This window comes from Enhydra lutris, unplaced genomic scaffold (assembly GCF_002288905.1).
Source record: "Enhydra lutris kenyoni isolate GAN:26980312 unplaced genomic scaffold, ASM228890v2 scaffoldscaffold5, whole genome shotgun sequence".
Lineage (NCBI taxonomy): Eukaryota > Metazoa > Chordata > Mammalia > Carnivora > Mustelidae > Enhydra > Enhydra lutris.
The window spans coordinates 1,422,565-1,442,250 of NW_019154089.1; the positions used below are offsets into that span (position 1 = coordinate 1,422,565).

At 46.2% G+C, this 19,686-nt stretch overlaps 1 protein-coding gene across 1 annotated transcript in view; it reads right to left on the bottom strand.

Annotated features, from left to right (window-relative positions):
• Window positions 1-12,098: 12,098 nt before the first annotated feature.
• Window positions 12,099-19,686, bottom strand: part of LOC111140862 (ubiquitin conjugating enzyme E2 D2) — a 63,904-nt gene continuing 56,316 nt past the window's right edge. Inside the window, exons 6-7 of the mRNA XM_022493089.1 lie at window positions 17,149-17,242; window positions 12,099-13,784 (exon numbers count right to left, since the gene is read on the bottom strand). Coding sequence (XP_022348797.1) covers window positions 13,739-13,784; window positions 17,149-17,242 — 140 coding nt within the window. The 3' untranslated portion in view covers window positions 12,099-13,738. The remainder of the gene's footprint in view (window positions 13,785-17,148; window positions 17,243-19,686) is intronic.

Consider the following 19,686-nt stretch of genomic DNA (forward strand, 5'->3'; position numbering starts at 1 on the left):
AAAAAAAAAAAAAAAAAAAAAAAAAAAAATCAACTTTTAATCGAGATTGCAGATTCAGAAAAGATTCATAAGTGAAATGATTCCCCAAGGAAATATAAAAAGTTACTTACGGCACGGCTAAATTGGGCATGCTTCAATCAGGGGCTGTTGAGAAATCATTAAGATATACAAGACTTTTTAAAGACATATATGAGCTCCATTAGGAGGGCTGGCCATTGCTCTAGTTAGAGGGTATTGGGCCCTGAGCTAACTTGGCCTCCTGTGTCACTTCCTCCCACTTGAACCCATGCCTGGGGAAGGAAGGGAAAGTGGGGAGAAATCCCACCTGCCAGGCCCCAGGGGCCACTGCCCAGAGGTTACCAGTACCCCCAGGGGCTCAGAAACTCTAGCAAGGGAGAATAGAGCAGAAAGGATTCTGGTTAGCTAGAACTTTTTGTAGCATTATGGGGTATGGTAGGGCTAGAACTACCTACTTCTTTTGAAAAACTAAAAAGGGGACTCCCCCTTTCTATCTCCTGAGCCCTTTTCTATTCCCTGGATCAGCCTGAGGAAGCAGACAGCCTGCTTAGACCAGAATGCCCTCTCAGACTTGTGTCCTAGGGCTCTCTGCCTTGAGGAAGGGGACAAGTCATTCTGTTTGGTCCCTCACTCCAGGGAATACTGGGGGAGTAAACTGCCCTGGGAGTTTTCAAGGATAATCATTAGCTTTTGAAAGGACATTTTCCCCTCCCCATTGTATCCACCTCCATTTCTCCAGTGGAAGGCTTATCTGAAGTCTAACCCTCCTCTCTTATAGCCTGTGGGGAGCTTTGTGCCCCTTGCCCCTTGCTTTCCTAGTCCTGGGACTTCCAGGGTGAGGCTAGGACATCAGTGAAAAATGGTCTCTGCTGAACACTGGTCACCCCTCCCCTTCTGTGCATTCCTAAGGGGCCAGGACTCCTGGGGCTTTGGACAGGGTTAGGCTTTACTCATCTCCATGCTCTGTCAAAGGCCTGGTCCCTAGCTGGTGATAAATAAATGTTTTTTGAAGAGGAGGGAGGGCATCAGAATTCAGCTGGGACGATCTGTCCCAAGGGGTTGGGTGTGAGGAAGAAAGGAGACAGGCTACAGACTGGTCAGGATTTAAGTGGCAGTCCCTGGACCCTTCTTAGGCCCATCTACCTTTGTAGGCCCGTCCTCCATCAAACCATTAAGAAAGGCAAGAAACCCGAGCTGGATGGTGGTGGCCACACTGCCTCGTGGGTGACCCGAATCCGATCCTGGCCAGGCCGAGGCGCTATTTTAAACCCCAGCCCCAAGCTGCCACCTCAGCCTGCCTGGCTCATCTCTGGTTACAAAGGCACTGCCCCCCTCCCAGTCACTTCCTCCTCCCCACTCTGGGAGTCCCCCTAGGCTGGTGTTGAGCTCAATGCGCCTTGGGGAACCTTGCTCTCTGTGGGCCTTGGATTGTCAATTGGCACCAATGCCTCTCTCCATCCCCTCTGCCCTGCCCACTTAGGCACCCTCTTTTACCCACACAAGAACCCACTGACTTGTATTCTGAATGAAAATTTCCCCACAGACAAGGGTTCTCTTCCCAGAAAATACGGGCACACGCTGGCCAGAGAGCTCAAAATGCTGGGCTCTTATTCTGCTGGGCCCAGAGCACACAGTCCAGGATAGGGCAGAGGCTATATGAGGAAAGGAAGTAGGTTAGACATAAGTAGGGACTTCCCAGCAGTGAGACTGCACCAGAGAACTTTCCCTCACCTCAACGCCTATCTGCCTGCCTGCTTGTGCAGGAAGATGACTCCAGAGGGAGTCCCCTCCCCAGTTATCTGGCTCTAGGGCCTGTGCGTTTTGAGACTCAAGCACCATTTAGCCAGCCCACAGAGCCTTCCTCCCTCCCTTTCCTGGAGGGGCCAGCTCGGCATTCAGGTGGACCAGCTGTCAGCTGGCTAGGCCCACTGGACTTGCGTCCACAATCCTCCTACTCCAGGCAGTGGCCCCCACTGGCTCTGAGGTCTGTCAGCCCCACCCCCAGCCCAACATCAGCCTACAGGGAGGCAGCAGAGACATTGCCAGGACACCAAGGGAAGGGAGGAGGCTGATCTTCCATACTGGCTCCCCCCATCTCAAACTGGCTGGACAGAAGGCTGCCCAGGCAGCCCGAGGACCCCCCATGACCACCCCTGCTCCCCCGCCCCCATGCTGTGTAGTCTCAGCAGTGAGGTGTTGGCATGAAGCCTGGCGCAGCTGAGCAGTGACGCCAACAGCCCTGCCATCTCAGGCAAGCATGGCTCCCTCCAACCTGGCAGTTAGGGCCATGGCGGGGGGTGTGGGTGGGGGGGCGTCTCCCACCCTCCTGGGCCTGAGACAGCTGGGGACAAAGCCACTTGGAAGCCTCCCCTTCCACTATTGCAGAGGATCTCTTGCATCCCTGTGGGTCTTGGCCACCCCTCCCAATCTAGGGGGCTGGTCCTAAGGTCAGACCAGTGGTTCTCAACTAGGGCTGATTCTGCCTCCCAAGGGACAATGGACAGTGTCTGGAGACATTGTTGGTTGTCACAACCACTGCTACTAGCATTAATGGGGTAGAGACCAGGGATGCTGCTAAACATCATAAATGTACAGGACAAAGAATTAAATGGCCCAAAATGTCAATAGTGCTGAGGTTGAGAAACCCCGGAAAGACTTTCCCCAACTAATCTTGGAGTCTGGTAGGAGGCAGGAGTCATTTTACACACACAAACACACACACAAACACACCCTCTTTCTCTTTCTCTGAGGCCAAGGCTTATCAGCTCCCACCCCCACAGGGAGAGAAGGTACTTTTGCCATTCTGGCTTTAAATGCCCCTTGTGGCCTGAGAAACAGTGGTAAGCCTCCTGCTTGTCCACCTACATACCCACCACCCTCGCTCTGGGTTTGTTAGAAAAAGTGCCCATGATAGGGGGCCTGGAAAAACTCTTCACTTGCCCATGAAGGGGAACTCAGACATATCCTACCTACCAGGTAAGCTCCACAGGGCCTTCTCCCCAAGAGGATTCTGTGGCTGACAAAGCACAGGGGCTGCCCTGTCCCTCCAGGCCTGTTCCCAGGGACCTGGCCCAGTCTGGAGCTGGTTGGAAGCTCCGGGCTCCTCCTCATCTCCCCGCTCCCTCCCATTTCTATTTAGGAGCAGCCATGGTGGCTCAGCTCCTATCTCTGGTTTCCTAGGGAGCTCTGCTGAAGCAGCCCAGCCTCCGTGGGTCCATCTGTCAGGGAGGCTGTTCCGCCCCATCGATTGCTGTTCCCAGGGGGCTGCGCTGTTTGAGGGACCCAATGTGGCGGCCAGATAGGAGGGAACCACACCAACAAGAGGGAATGGGGGCAACTTGGCAGCAGGCAGAGCTGAGGGGGACTGACACTTCAGTAAGAAGGAACAAAGCTAGACAAGCATGTGAAATGCAGAGGGCCAGGGGCAGCAAGGCAGGAGGCTGGCTGGAATGACCTCTGAAGCCAGCTGGCACCCTCAAAACTCAGTTTTGCCTTTGGACACACTGAATTCCCACTTGCAAAGACAACAACAATAATAATAGCTGACTTTTATTGAGCAGGAACAGTGTGCCCAGCACTGGATTGGAGGCGCTGCACACCTTTGCTTTCCTATCAGGCTCACAGCCGTCCAGAGTAGGTGCTGTTATGCTCTGACAGGAGAGGAAGAGGCCCAGAGAGGTTGAAGCACTTGTCAACAGCCACACAGAGGACCTGGAGCTAGACTTGGAGGCGGGTCAGCCAGGCCCATGGCTGTGCCCCAGCCCCAGACAGACAGCCAGGCCTAGGGGGAGGAGGCGTGTCTGGCCAGGCCAGAGGCCCTGCCTGCCCTCCCCCTCCCGGCCCTCCCCGTGGAGCCGCCTCCTCCCCAGGGCTCTGTGACATCTGCCCTGCTTCCCGGCCCCAGACAGCTGCCCAGAGCCACGTCAGCACTTCCACCGGGGAGCCTGGAAACTGGCTCAGCCCCTGGGCGATGAGGGACTGTTGAGTCCCCAACAGGGTGGCTCTAAGAGAGGGTAACCCACTCAGCCGAGCAACTGTTAGGTCCATGTGACCTTGGGCAGGGTTTCTAAGAGCCTTACTTTCCCCTGCTTGAAAAGCGTCTTTGGGAAAGGGTTCATAAAAAGATACAGTAATGTCCTGGATGGACAAGGAGCAACCATTACCCCACAGCCCGAGTTCTGGGGTCTACTAAAAAGTCTACAACCCCCCCCCCACCCGCAGACCGGGGCCTGCGGTCATTTAGCCGGTCATTTAGCCGGTCTCCGGGGGGTGGTGAGAGGGAGGGTGGGGAGGTGTCTGTGCCCGGGCAGCGATGGCGGGCTGGCTGGGGCCAGAGATAACCGGCGCCTCACGGAAAATCATTAGCATCTGTTTGGGCCCCTGCAAAGTTGGCCCACAGGCGCCTCCGCCCCACAGGAAACGGCAGCGCCCCCACCCGGGAGCACCGACTGGGTCCCCTTCCTCCTTTCCCTCAGGCTCAGCTCAAACTCTGGTGGTGACAACATCCAACCACCCGGGAAGTGGGGGGCCTGGGTGTTGGGCCACAGGCTCGGCAGCTGGGGGGCTTGGGCCGCCCCGTCGGGGGCATCCTGGCAAGGGGTGGGCGGTCCGGTCCGCGCTCCAGGCAATCCAGGCCGGCTCTTGGTGGCGCCCGTGCTGGCGGCAGCCCAGGGAGTGTGTGGAAATGACACCGCCAGGGCGGCGGAGATCCCCCCTCCTGACATTGGCTGGAAAGTGGAGCAGCTCGTCAGGGACAATCAATGGCGATCGATCGCCGAGCGGCGCTGGCGGAGGGTGTGGGGGAGGTGCAGCGTGGCCGGCGGAGGTGGGCGCATTTGCACCGAGGTCAAACAACACACAGACCTTCTAAGGGGAACAGCGGCACAGAGGGGTCACACAGATACACAATCCGTACAGGGAAATATCGCTTAAGGGCCACTGCCACCACAAAGGAGGCACACTCACTACACGGGAGTTACACCACACAACAGTTTGTGCCACAAGTCTCAACACAACGGGATCAAATGGTTCGAATGGACACGCACAATAGTGTCACAGATACACATAACCACAGAGTCAGTCACACCATCTTACCACCAGTTCACCCTGCCACAACAGGCCCTCTCACCACCACAACCTACAACCCTACACTAGACACCCACAGTATCACTAGGACACAAAATGAGTCATACATTCCACTTGCTGGTCTCAAACCAGGCAACAGGAGGGAGTTACATATTCTGGCTGTACAACAAAGTCACACAACAAAGAAAAAAGTCACACAGCCAAATTGTATGTCTTCACCACCACCTCAAAAAACGTTGTCAAACTGGGTGTCATACTATGCAACAACCCATCCTGGCAACACAATGGAATCAAGAGCCCAAGCACATAACAAGGCCACATAGCACCACAAGTGGCAACTCAGCAAGTAAGACACAGCTGCAGGTCCAGCACATCCCCATAGGTGAATATAATGTGTCACAATAAGCAAATACTGTGGGACAGGCAAAATAGCATTCACTTACAGGGTTCTGACATAATTAAGGGAGCTACTGCCAGGTGAGCACACAGCACAGGGCCAGGCATCCTGTGAGTGCTCAAAACAAAGAGGGTCTTAGGATCATTAATAGCCACTAGTATGTCCTATACCCAGGGAACATATAATGCCTGTAACTACTTATAGTATCTCTCTCCGGATAGCTCCATTCCTCTCCAGGAGCCTGATTCACCCCAGCAATCAAACTTGTTCTGCCATTACACATACCTGGGAAACACCACTCAAGTGTCACAAACACAACTACCACTGTTACATTCAGTCACAACAGTGGCCACACATTATCATTTCCCTACTACAGGGGTATGCCTGCTACATACTCTGGGGCTTTGGCAGGGAAACCACCCCCAATCTCTCACCAGGTGCAACTCAACCAGTATATAGCTACTGGCCCCATTTCCTGTCACTCTCACAAAGTTGTAGAACACAAAGAACTCCCCTGCCCTCCACCAAGCAGTGATCCACTCAGTTACACAGGGTCCCAGACCTCTTACATAAGCTCCTTAAGGACCATCCTTAATCAATCCCTTTCTCCATTCCTCCATTTCCCCATACAGAAACTGAGACATCAGTTCCAGAGCCCTCGGAAAAGCCCTCTCTATTCCAAATCCAAAGCAGGAAACAGGGCTGGCCACTGATCTCAGCAATTTCAACCCCCATTCCCAGCAGTGCATGTGTGTGGGAGCAGGGCCAAGATCTGTCATTCCTTCAACACACCCTTATAGGCCACTCCTGTGGTTCCAGTACAGGGCCAGCTGGGCTGTAGCCCTCACTTCCTCCAGTGAAAGCCTGGGCCCTCCCAGGGGCTTTCAAGAATCCCTTGCAGCCAGGGAGCTCCCCCTAAAGGTTCTACCTAGAAAGACTCCCAACATTCCCTCCGGAGTTTTTCCTAGCTGTGTGACCTTGGCTAATTCCCCAACCTCTCTGTGCTAGGATCCCAAGTTCTGTCTGCAAACTTCAATAACCCTGTGACCCCCAAATCCCGTGTGTGTACAAGCACATATACATGCATACATGCTCTTGTGTGTTTGTGTGCACATACTCTTTAGGAAGAGAGTTGTAGGACTACTAGGTAGCCTGACCTAGGAGGTGGGAAAGCACGGATCCTGGGATATGTGCAATGCTACAATCACCCCTCCCCCTCATCCTTCAGGTAGGATTATGAAACAGCTGGCAGAGATCTGGCCTCCTTCCACAGGACTTCCCACTCCCAGGTGGCTGGAGGGAACACGTCCCACCACCTCTCTAGGCTTTTATCCACCAGAAGCAGTAGCTGGACTCCCTTTTTGACCCCCAAGAGAAGTAGAGAAACAGACAAATCCTGGGTAGGGACACACAGGCTGGCCAGGAATGTCCATCCAAACATTAACCCATTCTGCTTACTAGTACACTTTTGCAGGCCCTGCTAAGTGGTGTGTGAGTCGTGGGCCCTAAAGGGGCCCATACAGTCCACCCCAAGTCCCTGGGTGTAGAGGGGAAAACCTCTGGCTTGTACAGGAATCTAGGAAAGATGTCCCATTGTCCATCCATACTCCTCCTTGAGAACCCATAAGGACCCCTTCAACTTGATAAGGCCATTTTCCACCAAGCATTGCCTAAGGGCCAGGCTGGAAGCCAACTGCCCATTTTCTAGATGAGAAAATGAAGATAAGGAGAGAAAAATTAGTTGCCCAAGAATATACAACTGAAAAGTCACAGCCTATGGTTCAAACACAGATTTGACTACCGTTTCTCAAAGGCTACACAGCTTAGGCTCACACCCATATGCATAAACACTAAGGAATGTCCATGCTCACAATTCTCTCACAAGTTCATACACACATGGGCAGCCCCCTCCTGCACATATTCACACACACAAGCAGACCTACACTCTCCCACGCCTGGGGCCTGTCAGCCACATTCTCCATGATTCCCTCCCTTCTAACAGGGACAGAGGCAGGCAGGGAGTCCACATTCCCAGGTTTCCACCCTGACCCTGAGCCCCTGCCTTCCCCACTCAGAGCACACATTCCTCCTGCTGCAGCCAGATAACCAGCCCCAGGGGGGAGGCCTGGGGGAGAGCAAGGCATTCTGGGGGCCAGGCCCTACACTGGGTTGCCTAAGTCCAGCTCTATTGCCTAGGTCTGGCCTGGCAGGAAATCAGCTTTCTGTGCAGGTACCCCCCCACCCTCCGGCCAGGATAGACCCAAGGCTTCTGTCCTTATTCTGGTGATTTTCTTAGGCCCAGAGCCTCTCTCTCCAGAAAGGGCCCTCAAGGGTCTCCTAATTCCTCCTCTGAATGCAAAATTCCTTACATAGTTAGGAACTAGAACAGGACCTGAGGAGCCATAAAGTCTCCTCTCTCTTCCCCCCACTCTTAAAATGGGTCTCTCAGTAGGTGAAAACCTGGGTTCCAGGCACCAACAACCCCTAGGCAGTTTCCCATCTGGGGATAGTGGTGGTTAATTCTCCCAACTCTGCCTGGGGTGTAGCCACTAGGAGGTTCAGCAATTCTGGAGATATTTGCATATTCAGATGGCCAAGACTGGAATTTCAGAGAATTCCCCAAGAAGAGGCAGCTGGCTTCCGGGCAGTGGCCCTGGAGGCTCACAGCTGTTGGAATCGAAGACTGGGGAGCCTGGAGCCCCAAAACACAAGAGAAATTAAAAAGGACAAGGGAAGACAAGAGCCCTATCACCAGCCCCCAGCTCTGTTCCTCCTGTCTCCAGGCCTCCATCCCTCAGGGTATGAAAAACTCTGTCCTAGTTGCCCAGATAAGTGGGCAGGCAAATGAGCCTGGACTGCTCGGCCGGACTGACAGGGACTGCCTGCCTCTGGGGAAAGGCAACAGTGGGCACCAGGCTGAGAGCTGCCAAAAAATATGAGATCTCCTTATTCATATGAAGTGACTGACAAGCCTTGACCCCATGCAACCCGTAGCCAGGTGGGCAAAGACCATGGCTAAGACCCTACTAACCTGTCCACAACCCAGGGATATGGCTATTATACCAATGGGAAGGAAAGAGGGGAGCTGGCAGCTTGACACTTCTGGCAGGCACTGGGCCCTGTTCCCTCACTGTGATTAAGGCTATGATGGAGCTTGACTGAGCTAGGCACTGGCCCATCCAGTTCTGCATAAACTGTGAACAAAGCCAAGCCCAAAGAGGCCTCCCCATCCCAACAAAAGCCCCTCTCAGGTTCTGCGCAAGCAGATTTACTGACCACCCACCTCTCAGTTGTTACAGCCATGGGTCAGCACTGCCCTCTGCTGGCCACTCAGGCACTAGCATCTACTCAAATACCAGCTCCCTCCTTACCAAAGCAAATGCATCTTAGTCACCTCCTCCATCTGTGGGCACAGAAATTTAAACCCATCCAACTGTCACCTAAAGTTAGAGGGTGGCAGGTGGGCAGGAGAAACAGGGACAGTGTGTCAGAAAGGAATCCTGCCCACCTCCACAAAATCTACATCCTAAACTTCAAAAGAAGTGCCCTTTCTATCAACTAAGCGGTTGAACCCACCCTCATGGAAAAAGCACCTGCCCCTAACCTGTTACAATGCACCAGAACCTCTCCTCACCCCTTCTCCAATGTCCTCTTCTTGTTTCCTCCAAAAGAGGACCAGGATGAGATGGCCTGGAGCCATACTTCCAGAAAAGGTCAATTTCTCTGGCAAATCTGAGAAAGCCTTGGTTCCCTGTGTCACAGGGGAACAGGTGACTGGAAATTCTGGATGCCCTCTTTAACCAGGCTAGGTCCTGGTAACTCTTAATGCAACACCCTGCCAGCAGCCACACCTTTCAAAGATGGCAGCAAAACTGACTGGGATACTGCCCAGAAGGACCTAACTAGTATTGCTCCTTATTTAGCTGGGGGAAGCGCCAGCCACCCCTGTAGTCAAGTAGATGACCTAGCTTTTGCCAACTACCTCAAGCATGGCATGTCTCTCTCACCCATGAGATGGTGTTGATTCTGAAGCTCAAATGTCAGATTGTATTTGGGAGCTGTTTCTAGAAACCTCCAAGTAAGGGAGCCCAAGGGGGAGCTTTGAAGCGTCTGAAGTTAACTTTACTTCTGATGTAAAACTTAAAAGCTAAGAAAGCACAATGGGGGGGGGTAGATAGTTGATCCTACGGTCAGGAAAACTAAACCCTTCCTACTCACTCTCATTCACTAAAGGCCCTACAATTTAGATCTGGGGAATACCTTTTAAGAGTCAAGATTTTTAAGTATTTAGGAAGACGTTAAAATAGGATTAACAAGTTGCTCAAAGCAAGGAGAGAGGTGCCTGGTAGCTATTTCGCCTAATATCCTTAGAAATTGGAAGAGGAGCAAAGCATATTCTAATCAATGCTGGCACTGCTCTTCTCCTGAACTGCAGTCACTGGCAGCTTACTCCAGGCACCCATGATCCCCAGCCCTGGAAATGGCCATTCTACCAGTAACAACTTACTCAGGAGGTTAAAAACAAATAAATCCACTCAATTAAAAACTATTAAGCAGCTCTCTTGGTGCTAAGATATTCACACAGTTCTACATGTGTTAAGAGGGAGATTATACTCTGCCTCTGATCAGATGCAGCTCTCTACAAATAATTCAAAGATGAAAAGTGCCCACTTGTCACAAAATGTTTTAATTCTGACTCAACCAGCCCAGAAGCAGTCACTGAGAAAGGCCAAAGCTGGCTGGCGATCATGTTATACACTGAGCCACTGAGGCCCAAGGCTTTAAGAGTTTAGACAGTCTTTGAGCTTTCCCACTGGTATCAACTAAGGTAAAAATATGGCACAATGAATATTAAACATGACAAAGTGATCCCACAACTAGTCCCAGGAACTGGCCCATCCTAGGAACTGGCCATCCCAGGAACTGGCCTGGAAACAGAGAAGCCTGAATACCAACTGTTTAGCAGCTGGAGCTTTTAAGGCTTCTAAGGCAGGTTTCTGTGGGGCAGAGAACTCAAAACCACTCTCATCTAAGTGCATGCACAACATAAGGTAAAATTAAATAGGAAAAAGGCTCCAGAAGCCCCTCAAAAGAAATTTATTTCCTCTCCTTGGACATATATGAACATATACTTGGGAAGCTTATTACCTTCAGTTATTTTCTATTAAAAATCTGCTTTCTCCTGTATAACTTCATGCCCATCAAAACAGCCCATCACTTGAAGTGTTTCACAAAGAGAATCAAAAGGAGATGGGTCCTTAACGCTAGTGAAAATTTTCTACAGGATAATAAGGATGCTTATTCCTGAGTAGGAAGGAAGGAAAGATATGGTCATGATTCAGAAGACCCAGGAATTAAAGTTCTTCTATTAAAGCCATTAGATCTTAGGGAGTATCATACAGCAGACTGAGACAAAAGCCAGTTTCACCTTAATTGCAGACACGGGACAGTTTATAGGCATTCCAACTGTAATATGGAAATAATTCATTTCTCTACCTAAGGCTCAAACTAACCTGTTGAGGCAAAGAGGAAGGACTCACAAAGTGGAAAACTGTAGACACTGGAAGTGGGAAAGGAATGCCTCTATTGCTAGGTCAGGGCAGAGGACACGGTCCCTTCACTCTGACCACTACCATTATCCTCTCTACATACCTCCCTGCCATTCCCTAACCCAGGAACCCTCCTTCCAAGTCTATGTACTATCCAAAGTATAGAAACCAGCAGGACAATGCTACCGTTAACCACTGGCCAATAACAAAGCATGCAAGTATCTGAAATCATATAACTAAAAGGGACTGCTCCAGCTCTAATTTGTCCAAGCACTCCACATTAAGAATTAAGCAGCAAAACAAAAGGAATCCATACACTTGATATTCCAATACTGACGTACCTGATAACCAATGCCTCACCAAGATCATCAAGGTTACTGCAAATGAGCTTTCATATGTGATAAAGCCAGAGGCATTCCTGCAAAAAAAGCAACGTGATTCTAGATGAGAACCCCTCCAGGTTAACACACTTTTCTTCATGAGTGGAGAATGTGGCCTCCCTCACCAACTTTGTTCTGGCCAAAGCATATGCATGCGGACTGGACCAAATATGCTCTATATCCAGATAAGCAAAACCAAACTGCATTCAAGGGCCTAATGTTATTTATGACCATTCAAACCCTTTCATTTGGCACCTATACACCACTATGATGGCTTTTATTTAGCATTTAAAAATACTTTGGAGCACTCCTGTGTAAGTATCTACATTATGACCTAATCAATGCTAACATGCTAGCTGCTCTCTAAGATGACAAAGAGTGGGCTTTCAGGATCTGTGCAACTGACCTACAGTCACCAGTCTAGTTACTCGCAAGTCCAAAACTGATGAATTCCCACCTGCCCATGATACTGAGACTACAGGGTTAGAGCTCAATTCTAACTCCTTTCCCCACACATGTGAATAGTCAAACCTTTTTTGCAAGGTCAAGAATGGCAGAAATGCTAGGACACAGCCAAAAGCAAAGCAGCAGTTTAAGAGGTTTCAGGTTATAGCACACCTTAATTCCGAGATGGAGGGATAGTTACACTGAGAGATCAGACAAGTTAAACAAGTTTAAAACCAAAAGCAGTGGACATTTATTCCTCAATTTTTGTGCAGAAGTGTAAAGATGCATTTGAAAGAACCTGATGGCTAGAGAGCATCAGCCACGGCCTTCAGGCTGGCCTGGTTTACACAATTAGATTAGGAGAAGGAGGGAAAAAAAGGTAACTTGCCTAGTTCACATGAACGATGTTTCTGGCAAACACAGTTGTTTACAAGTTTCAAACTACAGTTTACTAGAGTCAAGGGAAGACTTCAAAAAGCCACATACAGTACAATTTATAATTGGATGAACATCCTGCAATGTCAGTGCAAAGTAATTATGAAGACTCTCCAATACAAGATTGTGCTCATGTTTCCCAGGTTTGGTCAGTGTTGCTCTTTTAACAATCACAATCACAGAAGCTTAACTTACCAAATAGCAATGCCTTTGTTTTATGTCCTATGTACCAAGGGAATGTTACAAGGTTTTTGTGAAATGCGGCTTAGTTTCATTAATAAAGCAGATTTATTAGTTTAACAGTCATGTTCCTGGAATACTGCACATGTAAGTTTCATGGAAATGCTTTTAAGCTTATGCCCTTATCTTGTTCAGTAAAATTACTTTCAAGATATCCTTTTGACTATGTAAACTGGAATTGTTTCATGATTTTGAAATGTAACCAGTATAAATGAAAACATTTTAGGGGCGTGGGGGGAAGAACCCACCACTAATCTCTGCTAGACAAAGTTCTTAAAATCAAAAAGCCTATTCACACAAAATTATATGTAATGACCGCAGTAATCAGTTTATTACACAGATTAATCATTCTTGAACGTACAAGCTCCAGAGGAGCAATTGGGTCTTTAAATATACACAAGTATTTCCATCAAATGAATTTTCACCCTTACATCCAGATAGACCTAAGCAGTTAAAAACATAAGAAAAATAAGAGCTATTAGCTATGTATTAACTGAGAAACCACATACAAATCAAAGAATGTGGAAGAGAGAAAGGGGCTGAAAGGACAAAGGTTGAAGGGTGGGGAGATGCAAAAGATGTGGGACCAAAGCCCATCACACTTTATGTACTAATAGCTCCAATCCATTTAAATGTTGACCAGTTAAACTTAGACCTTAAAATACAGGATGTGGGTAGAGATTAATCTGGTTGGTCATAACTTTCACCTAAGACGTAGGTCCTTCCGAAAAACATGAATACAGAAACAGCTTCGTGTTCTTCGCCTTGCTTTTCATAACTGTTCTGAGTTTTCATAACTGTTCCATTTAAAAACAATCTCCTACAGGTCAGTGGAGCTTTTCTTCCCCATCCAAGCACACACCATACCCACCACCCCTCACCTTGCCGTTATCCAAATTTAAGTCAGTAAGGAAAACTTTTAGTCTCACACCTAGGTTACGCCTGGAGAACTGGCTTGTCACACACACACTTCTCTGCTAGGAGGCAATGTTGGTACAGAAGTACAGTATTTCTAGTTTGTTGTTCCAAGTATGTACAACACGCAGCACTGCTGTATCAGGTAAACATGTGCACAGGGGAAGATGAGGCGTGGGCTCATAGAAAGCAGTCAAATGGAAATCAAAAGGACTTTCTCTTTCAGAGTTCCCCTATCTTTATTTGTAGAGGTTATCCAATAATTTCTTTAATTACATCGCATACTTCTGAGTCCATTCCCGAGCTATTCTGTTGTACCTGTACACACAAAAAGAAGCTTGGCTTAACACAGGTGAGGAGTCAGTCAAAAAGCAACAGATTTCATTCATTATCCCACATGAAACTTGAGGGGAATAACCAGTACTATCAAGCAAAGCCTTATTTATATATTTGAGTGAGAGAAAGAGAGAGAGTGTGAGTGTGTGTGTGTGTGTTGGTGGGTGGAGGAAGCATAGGGAAAGGGACAAGTAAACTCCATGCTGAGGGCAGAGTCTGATGCAGGACTTGATCCCATGACCCTGAGATCATGACCTGAGCTGAAATCTAGAGTGGGATGCTTAACTGATTAAGCCACCCAGGTGCCCCTCTTTCTAAATTTCGAATAAGCATTTATTCAGTGATGGAGGGAAAAGGCTTTAAAACTTTAAACCATGTCCCATAAATGCTACTAACAGAAGATTCTGATTAAATCTTAGCATTTGCTGGTATACCTTTATTCTATATTTGAATGACCTATTTCTAAGAAAGATCTTCAGTCACTGATTCATTTATTTTGAGTTCTTAAAAACTACATAATTCTACATTATATGGTTCTTGGCTAAATTGACATAATACTTTCCTCTGTATCAATAAAACCAGTTCTGGCAGAACTTAACAATTTTGTTGCTAAATGAATGGGTCTATTACTACAGAAGAATATTCTAGTAGTAAAATAAGAAGGACAAAAGATTCTATAGTTCTTTAAAAAGGGATTCAGGGGGCACCTGGGTGGCTCAGTGGGTTAAGCCTCTGCCTTCGGCTCGGGTCATGGTCTCAGAGTCCTGGGATCGAGCCCCACGTCGGGCTCTCTGCTCGGCGGAGAGCCTGCTTCCCTTCCTCTCTCTCTCTGCCTGCCTCTCTGCCTACTTGTGATCTCTGTTTGTCAAATAACTAAATAAAATCTTTAAAAAATAATAATAATAATAAAAAAAAAGGGATTCAGGAAAGTTCAATGAATATTACCACTATAATGACGTGGGAAATCCCTTTTGGAAGGCATTCATGCCCACCCAGATATTGGACAAAATGGTTCTTTAATCAAAAAAATTTGTGTGGGGGGCATCTGGCCAGCTCAGTTGGCAGAGCATGTGACTCTTAAACTCAGGGTTATGAGTTCAAGCCCCACATTGGGTGTAGAGATTACTTTAAAATTTTCTTAAGGGGTGTCTGGGTGGGTCAGTTGGTTAAGTGTCTGCCTTCAACTCAGGTCATGATCCCAGAGTCCCAGGATTGGGACTGAGCCCTACATCATGCTTCCTGCTCAGTGGGGAGTCTGCTTCTCCCCCTGCCTCTCATCCCACTCCTGCGCACTCTCTCTCTCTTTCCCTAATAAATAAAATCTTAAAAAACAATTAAAAATTTTTTTTTTTAATTTTAAAAAAAGGGGCACCTGGGTGGCTCAGTCATTAAGCGTCTGCCTTCAGCTCAGGTCATGATCCCAGGGTCCTGGGATCGAGCCCTGCAGCAGGCTCCCTGCTTGGTGGGAAGTCTGCTTCACCCTCTCCCAGTACCCCCCTGCCTGTATTCCCTCTCTTGCTGTCTCTGTCAAATAAATAAATAAAATCTTTTAAAAAAACACTTAAAATTTGTGAATGTATACACAAATAGGAAAAAGCATGATCTAATTTTATTCTGAATGCAGCCAGAAATACATAACTATAGATACTATTCAGAGCTAAACACATACAAAATTAAACTAAGAACCAATTGCTGTTACAATCCCATTCTTGGTGTAGCTCCATTTAAAATTGAAATATACTATCTAGGGGGGTGCCTAGTGGGTTAAAGCCTCTACCTTCAGCTCCCTCTCTGCTCAGCAGGGAGCCTGCTTCCTCTTCACTCTCTGCCTGTCTCTCTGCCTACTGTTGCTCTGTCAAATAAATAAATAAAATCTTAAAAAAATATCTAGGGGTGCCTGGTTGGCTCAGTCAGAAGAGCATGTGGCTCTTGATCTCGAGGTTGTGAATTCAAGCCCTATGTTGGGTATAGCAATTACTTAAATAAATAAAAAACTTAAAAAAAGTAAAAATAAAAAAATAAAAATATACTATCTATAAACCTCTCTAATCCAAGAGAATTCAATGAATTCTTAATCCTATATATATATACATATACATACACACACACACACACACACTTTTTTTTTTTAAAGATTTTATTTATTTATTTAACAGAGACAGAGAGAGACACTGAGAGTAGGAACACAAGCAGGGGGAGTGGGAGAGGGAAAACGGGCTTCCGCTGAGCAGGGAGCCCGATGTGGGGCTTGATCCCAGGACCCTGGGATCATGACCTGAACTGAAGGCAGACGCTAAATGACTAAGCCACCCGGGCACCCCTTTAATCCTTTTTATTTTAGCTTTAGAAAATTATCCACTCTCTCCCACTTATTTCCTTCGATAGTTTTTTCTTTTTTTTTTTTTTTTAAGATTTTATTTATTTATTTGACAGAGAGAGAGATCACAAGTAGATAAGAAAGGCAAGCAGAGAGAGAGGGAGAAACAGGCTCCCTGCTGAGCAGAGCCTGATGTGGGGGCTTGATCCCAGGACCCCAAGATCATGGCCTGAGCTGAAGGCAGAGGCTTATTTAACCCACTGAGCCACCCAGGCACCCTCCTCCTACAGTCTTAAAGAATGATACACAAAATTGAAAAATTAGAACACTTTTAGTTACTATCTTTTTCAATATCCTGATCACTCCCTCAATAATTCATAGTACAATGCTAAAATACGTAAATTCTACATTGTTTTTTATTTTTATTTTTTAAGATTTTAATTTATTTGACAGACAGAGACATAGTAAGAGAGGGAACACAAGCAGGGGGAGTGGGAGAGGGAGAAGAAGGCTTCCCGCTGAGCAGGGAGCCTGATGCGGGGCTCGATCCCAGGACTGGGATCATGACCTGAGCCAAAGGCAGATGCTTAATGACTGAGCCACCCAGGCACCCCATCTACATTGTTTTTAAAGGAAATCTGGGGTTTTCATGTCTTGTTGCATTCACTCCCTTTCTTTTTAGATTATGCCAAATGGCAGAAAATCAATTCCCATTAATTTACAAATACCTACCAAAGACAGATGGGCTCTTGATACAAAATGCTTTAATGTCAAAAGCCAAGCAGAAGAAATAGTGCTCTTAGAAAATACACTATAGAGTCTTTCTTGACAGTGGGAGTCATTTGAAACAATTATAAATAAGATTGGCATCCTCAACTTACAATGCTATCTGATGCAAACACTCTTCTTTCTGTCCCCAGGTGAGTATATCAGAACTTCATTTAAATATCTGACCCATACTCAGCCCTGAGTTAAGATCTGAGACAAACATGTGCATCCTACCACAGGTACTTTTCTGGCCATACTTACTTTTCTCTATCTGTTTTGTAGATCCGAGCAATCTCAGGCACTAAAGGGTCATCTGGATTGGGATCACACAACAGAGAACAGATGGACAAGAGTACTGTAATGGGGGGGAAAAAAGATATAAATTAGTAGAGGATAAAAGGGTTGAAAAGAAACATGAAATGCCAACACATGAGAAAATTCTAAGAACCTACTGATATTGCAGTGCCTAATAGATTTGTGAGCTCTACCTAACTTGGTAGCTAAAATAATCAAGAAAAATTCATGGAAGATTTCTCTTGAACCCCTAAGGATGATGGCCCAGGCTGATGAAGTGACTTGCACGATGTCCCTCGTTAGTGAGTAATTAGAGTGGAATTAGAGTTCAGGTCTTTCAAATTCTAGACCAACAATACTTTTCATAGGCCATAAAATTCAATTTTTAGAAACCCATGTTCAGAGATAAATGGTTCTCAAATTTCCAAAGACAACCACACTACTGAATGCTCTTGGAATCGACAACCATGAAATCCAACAATCACTGTTTTCTCAATGACAGGTACTACATTCAGATGCAATAGATTTATTTCATTTTTAGTTGAAAACAATTTAGTCAAAGAACATAAAGATCAGTATTTGCCCCCAAATGGGGCTGGCCACACTTACTATACAGGATACAACATACCAAGGTCTCAAATTCTTTTCAATTACACTTTAGAATCTCAATTAAGCCATTTCCTCAGTGACAACCTCGAACACAGCACACGGATCTTAACAGTACAATTGCTTCTGTTCAAATTTGTTATAAACTTATGTATTCCTTATTGAATGCAAAGAGGAGGAGGCCAAGGCCACTAATTACATTAAATTCAGGGGCCTCTGACATACTGAAATAAATTCTTTTTTTTTTAAGATTTTATTTATTTATTTGACAGACAGAGGTCACAAGTAGACAGAGAGGCAGCAGAGAGAGAGAGGAGGAAGCAGGCTCTCCGCTGAGCAGACAGCCTGATGTGCGGCTCGATCCCAGGACCCTGAGACCATGACCTAAGCAGAAGGCAGAGGCTTAACCCACTGAGCCACCCAGGCGCCCCTAATTCTTCTATCCTGATACAACACAACTCAGCTGTCTTATTTCTCTCTAATATTCTACAGCAGGAGGCAATGATTCTGAGCCCACTTTACCTCCAAAACATCAAATGTAACAGGAAAAGAACTTTTTCATTTTCCTGTCAAACCTATTCTATAAGAGATCAAAGGCTTCTGAGAGTTGAAGAAAAAGTTCACATGCCCCTAATCATTCAATTTTTTAACAAAAAAGCTATTTCCTTGCCTTAAGAGTATATGGAAAATAAAAAAAAAACATGAGGAAAGATGTTTTCTGACTCTACATTCCTGCTGCCCACAATTCTGGCAGATGGCATGCCCAAAACATCTTCTCTTTCCATTGTCAGGTATAACACCTGATGCCCTCTTCAAGCACAGAACATTCTAACAGCAAATAAGAAAAGATTTCATGTAGTTCCTGGAAATGACAACAGAAAGTTACAGATTTCTGAATGTTCATGAAATTATTGACTACAGAAAGAAGAAATTATCCAGCCCATCAAACTGGCAAGAGTTCAACTGAATCTTCACCTAAAATTAGACATGGTACTAAATTAGTATTTGTTATAAATTCCCTTATTTACTATTCCAATTATTCCAAGAAGGCAACCTTAAAAAAATTGTTTAAAAGAGTTAATTTTTCTAACTTTCTTTCCAGGAATGAAAGGTTGAGTGGTGGTTATCTGATCTGTAAAAGGATTCTTACTCTACCACTCAGGGACCTTTAATTCATTTTAAAAAAGAAACGATTTTGTTTTATGAAGTACTATACCTTCTTTCCGTATAAAGAGAATTACTCCTATTTCTATAACCTGCACAGACTCTTCACTGAAGTGGCTAAATTTTTACCTACATATACATTTTTCATCATTTTTACTAGTGTCATAATCCACTGTCACTTCCAATTCTAAAAACATATAATCCAGTGGCTTTATGGCACACTTAATTGCTTCCTTTAAGTTTTCTGTGTATTTAGATCCCTAACATATACACTCAAAGTGGAAAGAATTTCAGGTCAAAGCTACTGCCCTCAAAAAAGGAATAATCATTATCACATATAGGATTCAGGCCTTTCACAGAAATGCTTGCCTGCACATTCAATTTACAAAGAGAAGTCATTAAAACACTAAACTTAGGTACATTGATATAATCAAATTCAACAAAATGGAACTGCAATTATTTTTAAAGATAGCTTTCCAGATAGAACATAAATCAAATAAACTAAGAGCCCTTATGATTCAGAGTAACTGAAAAGTCAACACTAGACACACAAGGGGGAAGGAAAAAATGTTCAGTAACAATTTTAGCTACTAGACCCTCTTACTATACACACACACACAATATTCCACCTCTCTTGGTCCCTTACTAGATTTCTATCTCAACACATACACACACACACACACACACACACACAATATTCCACCTCTCTTGGTCCCTTACTAGATTTCTATCTCA